This window comes from Pongo abelii, chromosome 5 (genome assembly GCF_028885655.2).
Source record: "Pongo abelii isolate AG06213 chromosome 5, NHGRI_mPonAbe1-v2.0_pri, whole genome shotgun sequence".
Lineage (NCBI taxonomy): Eukaryota > Metazoa > Chordata > Mammalia > Primates > Hominidae > Pongo > Pongo abelii.
In genome coordinates, this window is record NC_071990.2 from 29,278,259 (window position 1) to 29,297,808 (window position 19,550).

Genomic DNA, 19,550 nt, shown 5'->3' on the forward strand with positions numbered 1-19,550 from the left:
GATACAAATCAACATATAAAAATTATTTCCATACACTAACAACAAACTATCTAAAAAAGAAATCAAGAAAACAACCCCACTTACAATAGCTACAAAAAAAGAAAAATAACATACTTAGGAATTAACATAACCAAGGAAGTTAAAGATTTGTACACCAAAAAACTATAAAGCATTGATTAAAGTAATTGAAAAAGACACAAATAATTGGAAAAATATCCTATGAATATATCCTACGAATTGGAAGAATTAATATTGTTAAAACGTTCATGCTATTCAAAGTAATCTACAGAGTCAGCATAATCTCATCAAAATATCGATGATATGTTTCACAGAAATAGGAAAAAATCCTATAATTCTATGGAACTAATAAATAACCCAAGTAGCCAAAGCAATCTTGCAAAAAATGAACAAAGCTGCAGGTATTATACTACCTGATTTGAAAATACACTCCAAAACTAGAGCAATTAAGACAGCATGATACTGCCATAAAAACAGACAGAAAGACTAATGGAAAAAAATAAAGAACTCAGAAATAAATGTATGCATTTACAGTCCATTGATTTTTGACAAAAATGCCAATAGCACACAATGGAGAAAAGACAGTTCCTTCAACAACTAATGTTGGAACAATCGGATATTTGCATGCCAGTAGAATGAAATTGGACCCTTATCTCACACTATATTTTTTAAAAAAACTGAAAATGGATTAAAGACATTTGGATTAAATGTGTAATTTGAAATTGTAATAATACTAGAAGAAAATATTGGGGAAAAAGTTACATGACATTGATGTGGGAAAGACTTTTTGGATATGACCTTGAAAGTACTGGCAATAAAACCAAAAAGAGACAATTTTGACGACATCAAACAAAAATGCTTCAGCACAGCCAAGCGAACAATCAACTGAGTGAAGAGACAACCTTTGTAATCGGCCAAGCACACATCTGTTAAGAGGTTACTATTCAAAATGTACATTACAAATAACCCAATTAAAGAAAACAAATAACCCAGTTATGATCAAACGACCTGAAGAGACATTTCTCAGAAGAAGACATGCAAATGGCCAACAGGTATATGAAAAAATACTAAATTATTAGTCAGCAGAGAAATGCAAATGAAAACCACAATGAGATATAACCTTATATCTGTTAGAATAATTAATATTAAAAAGACAAAAGGTAACACATGCTGGTGAGGATGTCAAGAAAAAGGAACTCTTCCACACTGTTGATGGGAATGTGAATAAGTATAGCCATTATAGAAAATAGTATGAAAGTTCTTTAAAAAATTAAACCCACCATATGATCAAGGAATCCCATTACTTGGTATATATCCAAGGAAATGAAATCAGCATATCAAAGAAATATGTGCACTCCAATGTTTATTTCAGCACCATTCATAATAGCCAAGACATGGAATCAACCTAAGTGTTCATCAGCGGATGAATGGATAAATAAAACATGGCATATGTACACAATAGAATACTATTCAGTCTTAAAAAACAAGCAAATTCTGTCATTTGTGACCACATGGATGAACCTGGGGAACATTATTTTAAGTGAAGTAAGCTAGGAACAGAAAGACAAATGCTACATGATCTCACATTATGCAGAATTTTTAAAAGTCGAAGTCATAGAAATAGAGAGTAGAATTGTGGTTACTAGGGGCTGGGAGGGGATATGGTGGGAAGATGTTGGTAAATGGATACAATATTTCAGTCATATAGAAGAAATAAGTTCAAGAGATCTATTGTACAACATGGTGACTGCAGTTAATAACGTTTTGTATTCTTGACAATTGCTAAAAGAATAGATGAGTTTTCTCACCACAAAAAAGTATGTGAGATATTGCATATGTTGATTAGCTCAGTTTAGCCATTCACAAGGTATACATATTTCAAGACATCATGTTGTATGTGATAAATATAATTTTTATTTGCCAACTATAACAATAAACGAATAATAGTGTATGACAGGTAAAAAAAGATTGTAAGCAAATTATTTTCTTATATTACAAAGAAAAACAAACCTTTGATTCCTTTGATTTAAAACCTCATCAGTTTTTAACTTCCAAATCCACAGGTGTACCTACCATTTCTGCCTTCATTTCTCTAACTGTGGTGAACTCCTCCGGCTATGCTCAGTATGGTAACTGCTGCTGCTTTCTCAGGTGTATAATGCCAATGACTATTGGCTCACTTTTCTATTTCTTTATCCTCACTTCGCACAGTTCTGACTGTCCTTCCTTTTCTGTTATGAGAAAACAGGGCTCAAATTGTCTGTGAACCTCTCTAGTGGTATTGAAATGGGAAAAGTTCCCTTGTCCCCCTCGCAGGGCATGCGATGGGGATGTGGCTCGCTTTTTCAGGGCCCCACTGCTCAAACATCTAGGGGAGCTTACAGACAGGCAGGCTGTGGAGCTGCAACCCCATGGCAGTGTTTAGGGGTAAATGTTTGCAGCTTCTGAAGCCCCAGTGGGCGTGTGTTACAGGGTGCTCTTAGTTTGCTGTCTACAGGTGGCTTGTGTTAGCTCAATTAGACCTTCTACCTTGTCACAAGGACAGAAGGCTTTCTGTATCCCAGGGTTTCTTGCCTTGGTGTACCGGGAGAATTAGATCACACATGGGCTTGGAGAATTAGTGTAAAGCTTTATTGAGTGGAAGTAGCTCTCAACTGATGGGGGAGCCAGAAGGGAGATGGTCTTCCCCTGGAGTTGGGCCACTCGGGCCTTGCTCTCCCATGCCGCAGTCAAACTCCACCTCCTCCCACCAGTTGATGGCCTGCTGGCATGCTGGTGCCTGTCTGTGTGCTCTTCTGCCTGCGTGCTCTTCTGCCTGCGTGCTCCTCTCGACATCCTCTCGAAGACCAGCCGCTTGCATCTTCTTCCGCCAACGTGCTCCTCTGGACATCTGGCCACCTGTGTGTCTGCCTGCTGGGGCCTCAGGTTTTTATAGGCCAAGGATAGGGGCATGGTGGGTCAGGGTGGTCTTTTGAAAAGCAACATTTGGGCGAAAAAGCAGGAGTGCCTGTCCTCACCTAGGTCCGTGGGGGTGGAGCCCTAGTCAGGGACCACACATTCCTCTACCCAGCACTTCTCTTCTCCCCTTTTGTATCATTTAAAGGGACCACGTTCTTCCCTTCCCAGCACTCCCTTATCAGTATGGTAGCATATTGCTTTTGGGATTTGCTTCTCTAGGTTTTATTATATGTATTTTACTTTTTTTTGTTTTTAATATTTCTTTACTTATTTTCTTTAGTATATTGAAACTGAACAGCCTTAGATTTAACAAAATGCTATATTTATTCAGAGCTGTGAATTAATCACTGGAAGAGCATCAGAAAGTAAAGAAAACGAATGGGATATAAACAGAATGTGAGAATTGCAGTGGTATTGATAAAACAGATGGCAACTGATTTTGATTAAAGGGTTATGAGTTTGAATTAAAACAAAATATGGCATTATGAGATTTGGTTGAATTTAGAATAGAAGTAAAAGCTGCAGACATATAAAGTGAAAGTCAGTTGTACATGGTTAATATTTAAAGCAAAAAAAAAGTGAAAGAGGTAGACTACATTGAGACAGAAGAGCATGCTGTCAAAGTATGAGGCTTGGATGTTTCCCACTTTGGAAATATTTGATGAGAAATATGTGTTGACCAAAAAAATTTTTTATCATCTAATAAGCAAATGTGTCAGAAAATTTTGACTTAAAATAATATTAACAACCAACTAAATTATATCATTTATTATCTCTGCTTATTCATCTATTCTGTGAACATAATATTCTGGAATAATATTCTATGGTGAATGAAATAAACTATGGGATGTGAGAAATACTAAAATATATACTTCCTGTAAGATGTGTGTTAACTGGGAGCATAAAAAGTAATAAGAAAGCAAAAACTTTCATGCACAAACCCTCTAGAATGTTCAATGTCATGGTAGTTTTATGGTATGTTTATATATATTTTAAATTTTATTTTATTTTAGGTTCCGGGATACATGTGCAGACATGCAGGTTTGTTACATAGGTAAACGTGTGCCATGGTGATTTGCTGCACCTAACCACCCATCACCTAGGTATTAAGCCCTGCATGCATTAGCCATTTGTCCTGATGCTCTCCCACCCTCCACCCTCCAACAGGCCCTGGTGTGTGTTGTTCCCTCCCTGTATCCATGTGTTCTCATTATTCTACTCCCACTTATTAGTGAGAACATGCGGTGTTTGGTTTTCTGTTTCTGTTGCTTTGTTGAGGATGATGGCTTCCAGCTTCATCCATGTCCCTGCAAAGGACATGATCCTATTCCTTTTTATGGCTGCATAGTATTCCATGGTATATATGTAGTACATTTTATCTATTCTATCATTGATGGGCATTTGGATTGATTCCAGGTCTTTGCTATTGTGAATAGTGCTGCAATAAACGTATGTGTGTGTATCTTTAAAATAGAATGATTTATATTCCTTTGGTTATATACCCAGTAATGGGATTGCTGGGCTAAATGGTATTTCTGGTTCTAGATCCTTGAGGAATTGCCACACTGTCTTCAGCAATGGTTGAACTAATTTACATTCCCTCCAACAGTGTAAAAGTGTTCCTATTTCTCCACAGCCTTGCCAGCATCTATTGTTTCTTGACTTTTTGATAATTGCCCTTCTGACTGGAATAAGATGGTAGCTCATTGTGGTTTTAATTTGTATTTCTCTAACAATCAGTGATGTTGAGCTTTTCTTCATGATTTGTTGGCTGCGTAAATATCTTCTGAGAAGTGTCTGTTCATATCTTTGCCCACTTTTTGATGGGGTTATTTGTTTTATTATTGTAAATTTGTTTAAGTTCCTTGTAAATTCTGGATATTAGACCTTTATCAGATGGGTAGATTGCAAAATTTTTTTCCCATTCTTCAGGTTGCCTGTTCACTCTGATGATAGTTTCTTTTGGTGTACAGAAGCTCTTTAGTTAATTAGATCCCGCTTGTCAATTTTAGCTTTTGTTGCGATTGCTTTTGACAATTTCATCATAAAATGTTTGCTGATGCCTATTTCCTGAATGGTATTACCTATATTTTCTTCTAGGATTGTTATGGTTTTGGGTTTTACATTTAAGTCTTTAATACATCTTGAGTTAATTTTTGTATAAGGTGTAAGGAAGGGGTCTAGTTTCAGTTTGCTGCATATGGCTAGCCCATTTTCCCAATTCCCATTATTAAATAGGGAATCATTTCCCCACTGCTTGTTTTTGTCAGGTTTGTTGCAATTCAGATGATTGTAGATGTGCCATCTTATTTCTGATCTATTGGTCTATGTGTCTGCTTTGGTGCCAGTACCATGCTGTTTTGGTTACTGTAGCCTTGTGTTGTAGTTTGAAGTCAGGTGGCGTTGTGCCTCCAGCTGTGTTCTTTTTGCTTAGGATTGTCTTGGCTATACAGGCTCCTTCTTGGTTCCATATGAGTTTTAAAGTAGCCTTTTTTTTTTTAATTCTCTGAAGAATGTCAATGGTAGTTTGATGGGAATAGCATTGAATCTATAAGTTACTTTGGACAGCATGGCTATTTTCACAGTATTGGTTCTTCATATCCACAAGGATGAAATGTTTTACCATTTGTTTGTGTCCTCTCCTAATTCCTTGAGAAGTGGTTTGTAGTTCTCCTTGAAGTCCTTCACATCCTTTGTTAGCTGTATTCCTAGGTATTTTATTCTCTTTGTAGCAATTATGAATGGAGGTTCATTCATGATTTGGTTCTCTGCTTGTCTATTGTTGGTGTATAGGAATGCTTGTGATTTTTGCACATGATTTTGTATCCTGAGACTTTGCTGAAGTTGTTTATCAGCTTAAGGAGATTTTGGGCTGAGACGATGGGGTTTTCTAAATATACAATGTCATCTGCAAACAGAGACAATTTGATTTCCAGTCTTTTTATTCAAATACGCTTTATTTCTTTCTCTTGCCTGATTGCCCTGGCCAGAACTTCCAATACTATGTTAATAGGAATGGTGAAAGAGGGTTTCCCTGTCTTGTGACAGTTTTCAAAGGGAATGCTTCCACCTTTGCCCATTGAGTATGATATTGGCTGTGGGTTTGTCATAAATAGCTCTTATTGTTTTGCGATATGTTCCATCAATACCTAGTGTATTGAAAGTTTTTAGTATGAAGGGATGTTGAAATTTATCGAAGGCCTTTTCTGTATCTATTTAGATAATCATGTGGTTTTTGTCATTGGTTCTGTTTATGTGATGAATTGCATTTATTGATCTGTGTATGTTGAACCAGCCTTCATCCCAGGGATGAAGCCGACTTGATTGTGGCGGGTAAGCTTTTTGATGTGCTGCTGGATTTGGTTTGCCAGTGTTTTATTGAGGATTTTCACATTGATGTTCATCAGAGATATTGGCCAGAAGTTTTCTTATTTCATTCCATCTCTGCCAGGTTTTAGTATCAGGATGATGCTCAGCTTATAAAATTAGTTAGGGAGAAGTCCCTGTTTTTGAATTGTTTGAAATAGTTCCAGAAGGAGTGGTACCAGCTCTTTTTTGTACCTCTGGTGGAATTCGACTGTGAGTCCATCTGGTGCTGGGCTTTTTTTGGTTGTTAGGCTATTTATTACTGCTTCAATTTCAGAACTTGTTATTGCTCTATTCAAGGATTTGACTTCTTCCTGGTTTAGTCTTGGGAGGGTGTATGCATCCAGGAATTTATTCATTTCTTCTAGATTTTCTAGTTTACTTGCATGAGATGTTTATAGTATTCTCTGATGGTAGTTTGTATTTTTATGGGGTCAGTGGTGATATGCCCTTTATCATTTATATTGTGTCTATTTGATTCTCCTCTTTTTTCTTCTTTATTAGTCTAGCTAGCAGTCTATTTTCTTAATGTCTTCAAAAAAGAAACAACTTCTGGATTTATTGATTTGGTGAAGCATTTTTTTGTGTCTCTCTCTTCTTCAGTTCTTCTCCGATCTTAGTTATTTCTTGTTTTCTGCTAGCTTGTGGATTTATTTGCGCTTGCTTCTCTAGTTCTTTTAGTTGTGATGTTAGGGTGTCAATTTGAGTTCTTTCCAGTGCTACAAATTTCCCTCTAAACATTGCTTTAGCTGCATCCCAGAGATTCTGGTATGTTGTCTCTTTGTTCTTATTAGTTTCAAGAATGGTTTCGTTTCTGCCTTAATTTCATTATTTACCTAGGAGTCAGTCAGGAGCAGGTTGTTCAATTTCCATGTCGTTGTTGGTTTTGAGTGAGTTTCTTAATCCTGAGTTCTAATTTGATTGATCTGTGGTCTGAGAGACTGTTTGTTACGATTTCAGTTCTTTTGCATTTGTTGAGGAGTGCTTTACTTCCCATTATGTGATCAATTTTAGAGTAAATGCCACGTGGCACTGAGAAGAATGTATATTCTGTTGTTTCAGGCTGGAAGGGCTTGTAGATATCTATCAGGTTCACTTGATCCAGAGCCAACTTCAAGTCCTGAATATCCTTGTTAATTTTCTGTCTTGATGATCTGTCTAATGTTGAGAATGGGGTGTTAAAGTCTCTTAGTATTATTGTGTGGAAGTCTATGTCTCTTTGTAGCTCTCTAAGAACTTGCTTCATGAATCTGGGTGCTCCTGTATTGGGTGCATATACATTTAGGATAGTTAGCTCTCCTTGTTGAATTGACCCCTTTTACCATTATGTTATCCCCTCCTTTGTGTTTTTTATCTTTTTTGGTTTAAAGTCTGTTTTATCAGAAACTAGGATTACAATCCTTGCTTTTCTCTACTTTCCATTTGCTTGGTGAATTTTTTCCATCCCTTTATTTTGAGCCTATGTGTGTCCTGGCACATGTCAAGGATCTCTTGAATACAGCACACTGAGGGGTCTTGACTCTTTATCCAATTTGCCAGTCTGTGTCTTTTAATTGGGTCATTTAGCCCATTTACATTTAAGGTTAATATTGTTATATGTGAATTTGATCCTGTCATCATGATGCTAGCTGGTGATTTTGCACACGAGTTGATGTAGTTTCTTTATAGTGTCATTGATCCTTGTATTTCAGTGTGTTTTTGCAGTGGCTGGTACTGGTTTTTCCTTTCTGCCCCCCCATGTTCATATATTTATTCAGGAGTATTTAACACCTATGATAGGCCAGGAATTATTCTATTCATGGCCCTAAAGATAAAGAGGTGAATAGGATACATAATTCTGATAATAATAACTTTAGATAACTGCTATGAAATGAAAGACAGAGTGGAGTTATCAAGAGTTATTGAGTGGGGGAGTGGTGAGAAGTTGTAATTTTAAATAGATTAGTCAAGTAACTCTCACTACCACCACCACCACCACCATTTCAGGCAGTACCATGTGATTTAAGAAGGAATAGAAAACATTAGGTGGAATGATGGAGGAGAAAGTAGATTTTGAATTGAACTATAAAGAATGAAGAGAATTTTGAACAAATAAGGGAGGAGATGTGAATTCCAAATTAAGGGAATCATCATAATATTCCCTTATGTAGTAATATTACATCACTACATAATAGTGGTATGTAGTCAGAAAAGATCAAGCAGTACCTGGGGAAGAATTATTTAGGGTTCCTGCAGGAGATGAGTTACAAGGTAGGTAGTACTTAGATTTTATAGACAGCGGTTACAAATATATTTAGTTAAATGAAGAGTGTGCCAGTAAGCCAGTAGAGTTTATTAAAACAAAAACAGTACAGGAGACTGTACATAACGCCATGTTAATAAAGTTAACTCAGAGATGATGTGCAGGGTACATTAAACAGGATAGGAGTGGAGACAAGGCACTCCACTAGAACACTATGACAACATTACACAAAAGAGGGGCTGAGAAGTCAAGACTTAATCAAGGGAGTCATCAGTAGGTATGGGAAGAAAAAGAAGACGGTCCTGAGAGAATAGTGAAGAAAGACACTAGACAACTTGTTTCTGCCTGATCTATAAGCCTTTTTCTATCTCTCTTTCCATCTCTTAGGCTCTTACATTGTATGTTATTTATTTTCCCTTCTTGGTATCTCTAGGTCTCTTTATCTTTTAAATTTTCTCTCCAGTGTCTGTATTTATTTCTCTCTTCCACCACTTAGTCTTCCTTCCCATTTGTCTTGACTTCATAACTGTACGTTACATGGTAATAACACATAGAAAATAGTAATTAAGTACTTTTACTTTTAACATTAGTAATTTCTACTTTTTTTTCTAAATTTAATCATTATATAACTAAGACTTTTTATTACCCATCAAAAAACCCTTGCTTTTTCTCTGTATTTTATCTGATTCTGTTTTCTAAATTTTTAGGGAAAAAAGTTTCCCAAATTTAAGATACTCTATAAAATAGTAATATGTTTTGGGGACTTAGTTTTAGAAAAATCCCTCAGGAAATTCTGCCTTTTGAATAGAATAAAGAATGCATGTGAAATGGGATTGAAAATTATGACTGTCTTCATTCCAGTGTGAAGATAAATTGGTCTTGGCCCATGCAGCAGGTGATAAAATTAAAATTAGCTACCAACAGATCTGGAGGTAAAACATCACTTTACCGTGATTACATTTCTTAATCTATTGGTGATGATGTTTTATTAAGAGGGCCTACTAAAGAAAGAAAAGTCAAAAGCATGGCTTAAGTAGTAAGAACAGAAAAATATGACAAACATATGAGGAATGTGAAGAAAAATATTTCACATTATTTAATATACAGAAAGCAATATGAAAAAGCAGGGAAATTTTCAAGTGATGAAGTCCATTAAACAAATATCTCATGAAAGAGGGAAACAGTCTTTGAATGCAAGATTCAGGAATGGAAAAATAAATAAGAAGATAATATCTAAAGAGAGCAACATTGATATCTCTCATAGAACTAACTAAAGCTCAAGAATAAGTACACTAAGTACACTTAGACTGGAGTGTACCAAGTCTTCAATATCTGTCCCAACATTGCAATTATCTTTTAAACTTTTAATAAAAACTGCTGACTGGTGAAAAAGTTAATTTTGTAGTATAAGATTATTGAACCTGTGAGGTTCAATAAGTGAGTTTACTATCCAAAGAGGAAATTGGTGGCTGCCACTTGCTCCCTATAGTTTTGACAGCTTCTTTGATGTCCTTATTCCTCGATGTGTAAATTATAGGGTTTAGCATGGGGGTAACAACACTGTACAACACTGAAATCAACCTATCTTTCTTTAATGAGTAAGTTGAGATGGGCCGTACATATGTAAAGATGGCACTGCCATAAAAGAGAAAGACAATGGCCAGGTGGGAGGCACATGTAGAAAAGGCTTTTCGTCTTCCCTCTGAGGAGTGGATCCTCAAGATGGTGGAGATTATGCAAATGTAGGAAAGTACAATACAAAGGAAAGGAGTCCAACCAATGAAGACCCCAATGGATAGCAGTGCCAACTCATTGACAGAAGTGTTTCCACAAGACAAGATCAGCAAAGGGGGGATGTCACAGAAGTAATTAATCTGATTGTTGCCACAGAAGGGCAGGCGGAATGTCAACACTGTATGCACCACTGAGTTAAGGAAACCAGCAGCCCAGCATGGGGCTGCTAATTGATTGCATAGAACCTTGTTCAGAATAATTGAATACCTTAAAGGATTGCAGATTGCAATGTCACAATCATATGCCATTGCTGCCAGTAGGAGACACACTGATCCTACAAAGAAAACAAATGTAGAAAGTTGAACCACACACCCCAAATAAGAAATGCTTCTTTTCTTTGAGAGGAGGTGCACCATCATCTGGGGGACATTGCTGGTGGTGCAGCAGATGTCAATAAAGGCCAAGTTCCCTAGAAAATAATACATAGGTGTATGCAGGTGTGGATCAGTCACAGTCATCAAGATAATTAATATATTTCCTCCCAAAGTAAAGAAATAAGTCAGAAAGAAGATGGTGAATAGTAAAAACTGCAATTCATTTAGGTTGGAGAATCCCAAGATGATGAATTCAGTTATAGCTGTTTGATTCTTTCTTTCCATGATGTTGCCTGGTTTCCTATCAGGAATGGGGCAAAGAGAAGACCAGATTATAAAAATGAATCATATGCTGCAATAGCATGACCTGAAAAATATGAGAAAAAAAGGTTACAAATAAAAGTAATCACCATTTATGTCAAACCAGAGAAGCAGCATTCTTTTGCAAACCATAGCTCCTACCTACCATGGAACACAGATATAAATACATCCAATGTTTCATCTGCAGATCAAATCTTTGTAAAATATACAACACTGGAAGTTTTAAATTAGAATACAAATGGACACCATATGTCCTAGAGTTCTCTGTTAATAATGGCTGGGTCAGCTCACCAGCATTTTCTTGGGGATGTGTGAACCTGTGCTGTAGAATGCGATTTCTAGAAGAATCTCTGGTATTCATTTGCTTCTTTGAAGCCATCCCTGCTCCCCTTTTTCATACTTCAACGTTAATATAAATTTTGTTTTATATTCTTTTCCGATTAAAATTAATGTATTTGTTTTAGAATATTTGGGAAAAATATAGAAAAGAAAATTTAAAACATTAAAAATCTTTAGTAGTCACCAGAGAAAATCTCTATTAATGATTTGGTATATGTTCTTCCGATCCATTTTCCATAAGGAAATGTTGAATAGAGGATCAAAAGTACCTATTTTAATCTGATTTTTCCTTAATTTCCCATGGCAATACGTTTTATGCTAAAACATGATCTTTGAGTTGTATTCAAGTATTTGTATGAATATAGCAAAGTTTTTATATATCCCACCCTTATTAATGAATATTTATATTGTTTTATTTGTTCATTTTTGATATGATAAATTTCAACAAGAAGTATATTGAATTAGATTCCCTGAATTTGGGGTTAGGTTATCTGAATTTTTATAAACTTTCCAAGAGACTCATCCTAATGAATTAGAAACCTATTGCTATAGATCATCAATTTGGAAAATTCAAGAGCTATTTGGCTGGTGCAGGAATTAGTGTCTGTTTCAACAAATCATTGTTAAGTGCTTCATATAGAAGGACACTGATAATCTCTGAGCACTTCCTACACAGCATCTCATTTAGTCTTTACATAAATCCTTTAAGATAAGTAATATTTATCATTCCCATTCTCTGGATGAGAACACTGAGTCTCAGCAAGATAAATGTCTGGAAGATGTCATGCAGCTAGCAGGTAAAAAAAGGTAGCTTTATCACTCCCAAAGCTAATATACTTTCAATTGAGTGGCTAAAAATTTAATTTCCATTAACTTATGACAACAGAATGCCCTTAAAAAACACTTCTCTTGTTTTGAATATAACCTAGGTTCATATAATTGAATTATTTTAACTGGTTACAAATTGTTATGACTTCTATTTCTGACTGTTAATGGCAATGTGCTATGCTTGCAGTGTTTTGATGGTTAAATCCAATTGTTTCTAAATATCTGGTTGTTATTTGAATATGGTTATTTGAACAATCAATTTCTAGTGTAGTTGTTTATTTCTTGGACCAGCTATAGATTAATTTAAATGTTCATGTTTGTGTTATTAAAAGATACTCTTCTAGAGCTTAGTTTAAGTTGGTTAATAAAAATGTTTAATAAAATTAAAACAGTTGTAGGGAGAATCCCCTAATTTAAAATGCTCAAGGCCTAATTCAAGTGAGAAAAATTAATCTGCAGTTCAATGTTTGAAGCAAATTATAAAAACGTAGATAAATAAAATAAAATAAAAATGTAAAAACGAAGATAATTGTTGTATATTCATTCAAACTACATACTTTATTGATTGCCCTCACCTATAGACAAATATGCATTTCAATGTGAAGTTTGAAAGGTGGCTTAATTGTGCTTTTGTTGTAATTGCTGTCTTCTTTCCTTGTGAACTACTGTGGATGTTTTTAATGAAGGGAGAGGATAAGTTGAAAAAATTCACATAATATAGTATTTCATATTACCACAATCGAATAAATTCACTAGGACAATTTTCATTCCATCTACAGAAGAACTCCAAAATTGTATTCTCAAATCAATCTTTTTCCCTATTCCTAATCTCTATCTCCCCTTTCATCTTTTTTAACCTTTCCTTCCACTTCTGAGGAGGAATTAACCCTTCTACTCATTTTATTCAACAAATATATTTTAAGGCAAAAATGTGGAAAAAAGGGAACTGGCACAGTGTTAATGGAAATGTAAATTAATAGAGCCATTTTGGAAAACAGTGCAGTTTCTTCAAAAAACTAAAAATGCAACTACTATGTGATCCAGCAATTCCACTTCTAGATATATATCCAAAGGAATTGAAATCACTATCTCAAAGAGATATCTGCACTCCCATGGTCTTTGCAGCGTTATTCACAGTAGCCATGGAAACAACCTAAATCTTCATCAATAGATGAATGAATAAAGAAAATATGTTATATATACCTGGTGGAATACTATGCATCCTTTAAAAAAAGAAAATCCTGTCATTTCTGACATGGATTAACCTAGAGGACATTATGCTGAGTGAGATAAGCCAGGCACAGAAAGACAAGTATTGCATGATCTCCCTTATATGTGGAATCTAAAAAGGTCAAATCTATAGAGGTAGAGAATAGAATGGTGGTTACCAGAGGTTGAGGTAGGGGTGGACAGGGGTGGACTGGTCAAAGGGTACAAAGTTTCAGTTACACAGGAGAAATAAGTTCTAATGATTTATTGCATAGCATGGTGACTATAGTTAAAATGTATTGTATATTCCAAAATTGCTAATGGAGTGGATTTTAAATATTTTCCCCACAAAGTAATGATAAGTATGTGAGGTGGCAGATATGTTATTTAGCCTGCTGTAATCATTCCAAAATATATACACGCATTATAACATCACATTATATATATACTGCAGACTAGAGTGGTGACAATTTGGTTGGATAGAAATAGAGGCATTTGAGAGATATTAGAATATACAGTGTTACAATTTTGGTATAAAGTGATGAAGAAGGATAAATTAAGGATAGTAGTCATAACCAACATATATTAAATGCTTATTATAACATAACAATTCAACAATCATTATATTACCCAGTTCACACACCCACACACACCAAAAACACACACACACACAATGGAAGAGACATATCATGTCCATATTACAAGTACAAAATTTTAAAATAAGTTTCAGAGAAATTAAATAATTTGCCTAAAGTTACTCAGACTTGCAGTGGTGATATTGGGTTTTACATTTCACTTTGTGGCCTAAACGAGTGCACTGTGCTGATTTAGATTCCTGGATTGAACATGCAGATGGCTGGGGGTGTCGTTCTCTGAAATGAAAGCAGGAAATTGGCACTTGCTGGCGAATCTGGCAAGATGGCTGAATAGGAACAGCTCTGCTCTGCAGCTCCCAGTGAGACCAATGCAGAAAGCAGGTGATTTCTGCATTTCCAACTGAGGTACCAGTTAGGTAAATGGTTAGGAAGAAGGTGCAGCCCCTGGAGGGCAGGCAGAAGCATGGTGCAGCATTGCCTCACTCGGGAAGCGCAAGGAGCTTCCCCAGCCAAGGGAAGCTGTGAGGGACTGTGCTCTTCAGCCCACATACTACACCTTTCCCACGGTTTTTGCAATCCGCAGACCAGGAGAGTCCCTCATGTGCCTACACCACCAGGAGCCTGGGTTTCAAGCACAAAACTGGGTGGCTGTTTGGGCAGACACTGAGCCAGCTGCAGGAGTTTTTTTTCATACCCCAGTGGCACCTGGAACATCAACAGACAGAACTGTTCACTCCCCTCGAAAGGGGGCTGAAGCCAAGTGGTCTCAGTCAGCGGGTCCCACTCCCATGGAGCCCAGCAAGCTAAGGACCACTGGCTTAAAATTCTCACTGCCAGCACAGCAGTCTGAAGTTGACCCTGGATGATCGAGCTTGTTGTGGGGAGGGACATCCACCATTAGTGAGGCTTGAGTAGGCAGTTTTCCCCTGACAGTGCTAAGGAGGCCTGGAAGTTTGGACTGGGTGGAACTCAACACAGCGTGGCAAAGTGGCTGTGGCCAGACTGCTTCTCTAGATTCCTCCTCACTGGGGAGGGCATCTCTGAAAGAAAAGCAGCAGTCCCAGTCAGGGGCTTAGAGATAAAACTCCCATCTTCCTGGGACAGAGCACCTGGGGGAAGGGGCAGCTGTGGGCGCAGCTTCATCAGACTTAAGCATTCCTGCCTGCCGGCTCTGAAGAGAGCAGTGGATCCTGACAAGGAGGGTTCTCCCAGCACAGCGCTCAAGCTCTGCTAAGGGACAGACTGCCTCTGCCAGTGAATCCCCGACCCCAGTGCCTATTGACTGAGAGAGACTTCCCAACAGGGGTTGACAGACACCTCATAGAGGAGAGCTCCAGCTGGCACTGGGCTTCCCTTTGGGATGAAGCTTCCAGAGGAAGAAGCAGGCAGTAATAGTTGCCGTTGTGCAGCCTCCACTGGTGATACTCAGGCAAATAGGATCTGGAGTGGACCTCCAGCAAACTGCAGCAGACCTGCAGAAGAGGGGCCTGACTGGTAGAAGAAAAACTAACAAACAGAAAGCAATAACATCAACATCAACAAAAAGGACCCACACACAAAATCCCATCCAAAGGTCATCAACCTCAAAGATCAAAGGTAGATAAATCCATGAAGATGAGGAAAAACCAGCACAAAAATGCTGAAAATTCCAAAAACATTTTTCTAGAGAAGAATGTCTTCTCTCCAAATGATTGCAACTCCTCTCCAGCAAGTGCACAAAACTGGGCAGAGAATGAGTTTGATAAATTGACAGAAGTAGGCTTCAGAAGGTGGGTAATAACAAACTCCATTGAGCTAAAGGAGCATGTTCTAACCCAATGCAATGAAGCTAAGAAATTTGACAAAAGATTACAGGAACTGCTAACTAGAAGTTTAGAGAAAAACATAAGTGACCTGATGGAGCTGAAAAACATAGCATGAGAACTTCATGAAGCATACACAAGTATTAATAGCTGAACTGATCAATAGAAGAAAGGATATCAGAGATTGAAGATCAACTTACTAAAATAAGGTGGGAAGACAATATTAGAGAAAAAAGAGGGAAAAGGAAGGAAAAAAGTCTCCAAGAAATATGGGACTATGTGAAAAGACCAAACCTATGATTGAGTGGTGTACCTGAAAGTAACATGGAGAATGGGACCAAGTTGGAAAACACCCTTCAAAATATTATCCAGGAGAACTTCCCCAACCTAGCAAGACAGGTCAACATCCAAATTCAGGAAATACAGAGAACACACTAAGATACTCCTCAAGAAGGGCAACCCCAAGACACATAATCATCAGATTATCCAAGGTTGAAATGAAAGAAAAAAATGTTAAGGGCAGTCAGAGAGGAAGGTCAGATTACCTACAAAGGGAAGCCCATCAGACTAACAGTGGATCTCTGCAGAAAACCCGCAAGCCAGAAAAAAGTGGGGACCAATATTCAACATTCTTAAAAAAAAAAAGAATTTTCAACTCAGAATTTCGCATACAGCCAAACTAAGCTTCATAAGTGAAGGAGAAATAAAATCATTTACAGACAAGCAAATGCTGAGGGATTATGTCACCACCAGGCCTGCTTTACAAGAGCTCCTAAAGGAAGAACTAAACATGGAAAGGAAAAACTAGTACCAGCCACTGCAAAAACACACCGTAATATGAAAACCAAAGACACTATGAAGAAACTGCATCAACTAATGTTCAAAGTAACCAACTAGCATCATGATGAATGGATCAAATTCACACTAACAATATTAATCTTAAATGTAAATGGGCTAAATGTCCCAATTAAAAGACACAGACTGGCAAATTGAATAAAGTGTCAAAACCCACCAGTGTACAGTATTCAGGAGACCCATCTCATGTGCAAAGACACACATAGGCTCAAAACAAAGGGATAGAGAAATATTTACCAAGCAAATGGAAAGAGAAAAAAAGAGCAGGGGTTGCAATCCTAGTCTCTGATAAAACAGAATTTAAACCAACAGAGATCAAAAAAGACAAAGAAAGGCATTACACAATGGTAAAGGGATCAATGCAACAAGAAGAGCTAACTATCCTAAATACATATGCACCCAATAAAGGAGCACCCAGATTCATGAAACAAGTTCTTACAGACCTACAAAGAGACTTAGACTCCCACACAATAATAACGGAAGACTTTAACACTCCACTGTCAATATTAGACAGATCAATGAGACAGAAAATTATCAAGAATATTCAGGACTTGAATTCAGCTCTGGACCAAGCAGACCTAATAGACATCTACTGAACTCTCCACCCCAAATCAACAGAATATACATTCTTCTCAGCACCACATAGCAATTATTCTAAAATCGACCACATAATTGGAAGTAAAACACTCCTCAGCAAATGCAAAAGAATGGAAATCAAAACAGTCTCTCAGACCACAGTGCAATCAAATTAGAACTCAGCATTAAGAAACTCACTCAAAACCTCACAACTACATGAAACCTCACAATCACATTAACAACCTGCTCCTGAATGACTACTGGGTAAATAATGAAATTAAGGGAGGTATAACGAAGTTCTTTGAAACCAATGAGAACAAAGAGACAATGTACTATAATCTCAGGGACATAGCTAAAGCAGTGTTAAGAGAAAAATTTATAGCACTAAATGCACATGTCAGAAAGCAGGAAAGATCTAAAATCGACCCCCTAACATCACAATTAAAAGAGCTAAAGAAGCAAGAGCAAACACATTCAAAAGCTAGCAGAAGACAAGAAATAACTAAGATCAGAGCAGAACTGAAGGAGATAGAGACACGAAAAACCCTTCAAAACATCAGTGAATGCAGGAGCTGGTTATTTGAGAAGATTAACAAAAGAGATAGACTGCTAGCCAGACTAGTAAAGAAGAAAAGAGAGAAGAATCAAATAGACACGACAAAAAATGGTAAAGGGGTTATCACCACTGATCCCACAGTAATGGAAACTACCATCAGAGAATACTATAAATACCTCTATGCAAATAAACTAGAAAATCTAGAAGAAATGGATAAATTCCTGGACACATACACTCTTCCAAGCCTAAACCAGGAAGAAGTCGAATCCCTGAATAGACCAATAACAAGTACTGAAATTGAGGCAGTAATTAGTAGCCTAAAAAACAAAAAGTCTCCAGGATCTGATGGATTCACAGCTGAATTCTACCAGAGATACAAAGAGGAGCTGGTACCATTCGTTTTGAAACTATTCCAAACAATAAAAAAGAGGGACTCCTCCCTAGCTCATTTTATGAGGCCAGCATCGTCCTGATACCAAAACCTGGCAAAGACACAACAAAAAAAGAAAATTTCAGTCCAATATCCCTAATGAACCTCGATGCAAAAATGCTCAATAAACTACTGGCAAACCAAATCCGGCAGCACATCAAAAATCTTATCCACTACAATCAAGTTGGCTTCATCCCTGGGATAAAAGGCTGGTTCAACATACACAAATCAATAAACATAATCCATCACATAAACAGAACCAATGACAAAAACCACATGATTATCTCAATAGATGCAGAAAAGGCCTTTGATAAAATTCCATACCCCTTCATGCTAAAAACTCTCAATAAACTAAGTATTGATGGAACATATACATAAAAAAAGACCTATTCACAACAAACCCATAGCCAATATCATAATGAATGGACAAAAGCTGGAAGCATACTCTTTGAAAACCTGCACAAGACAAGGATGCCCTCTCTTACCACTCCTATTCCACATAGTATTGGAAGTTCTGCCCAGGGCAATCAGGAAAGAGAAAGAAATAAAGGGTATTCAAATAGGAAGAGAGGAAGTCTAATTGCCTCTGTTTGCAGATGACATAATTGTATATTTAGAAAACCCCATCATCTCAGCCCAAAAACTCCTTAGGCTGATGAGCCACTTCAGCAAAGTCTCAGGATACAAAATCAATGTGCAAAAATTACAAGCATTCCTATACACCAATAAGAGACAAGCAGAGAGCCAAATCATGAGTGAACTCCCATTCACAATTACTATAAAAAAAAATAAATACCTAGGAATACAACTTACAAGGGATGTGATGGACCTCTTTAAGGAGAATACAAACTGCTTCTCAAGGAAATAAGAGAGGACACAAATGAAGAGAAAAAAATTCCATGCTCATGGATACGAAGAATCAATATTGTGTAAATGGCCATACTGCCCAAAGTAATTTATAGATTCAATGCTATTCCCATCAAGCTACCATTGATTTTCTTCTCAGAACTAGAAAAAACGACTTTAAATTTCATATGGAACCAAAAAAAGAGCCCGTATAGCCAAGACAATCCTAAGCAAAAAGAACAAAGCTGGAGGCATCATGCTACCTGCCTTCAAACTAGACTACAAGGCTACAGTAACCAAAACAGCATGATACTGGTACCAAAACAGATATATAGACCAATGGAACAGAACAGAGGCCTCAGAAATAACACCACACATCTACAACCTGACAAACCTGACAAAACCTTTGTTTTGACAAACCTGAAAAAACCTGACAAACCTGACAAAAACAAGCAATGGGGAAAGGATTCCTTGTTGAATAATTGGTACTGGGAAAACTG

The 19,550-nt window shown here is 37.0% G+C and overlaps 1 protein-coding gene across 3 annotated transcripts in view; it reads right to left on the reverse strand.

Annotated features, from left to right (window-relative positions):
- Window positions 1-9,928: 9,928 nt before the first annotated feature.
- The window catches only part of LOC100448298 (olfactory receptor 5V1), a 109,057-nt gene continuing 99,435 nt past the window's right edge, over window positions 9,929-19,550 (reverse strand). For all 3 annotated transcript variants that reach the window (XM_054557331.2, XM_002816605.5, XM_063725417.1), the window contains one exon: window positions 9,929-11,059. In XM_054557331.2, coding sequence (XP_054413306.2) covers window positions 10,015-10,977 — 963 coding nt within the window. In that variant the 5' untranslated portion in view covers window positions 10,978-11,059 and the 3' untranslated portion in view covers window positions 9,929-10,014. The remainder of the gene's footprint in view (window positions 11,060-19,550) is intronic.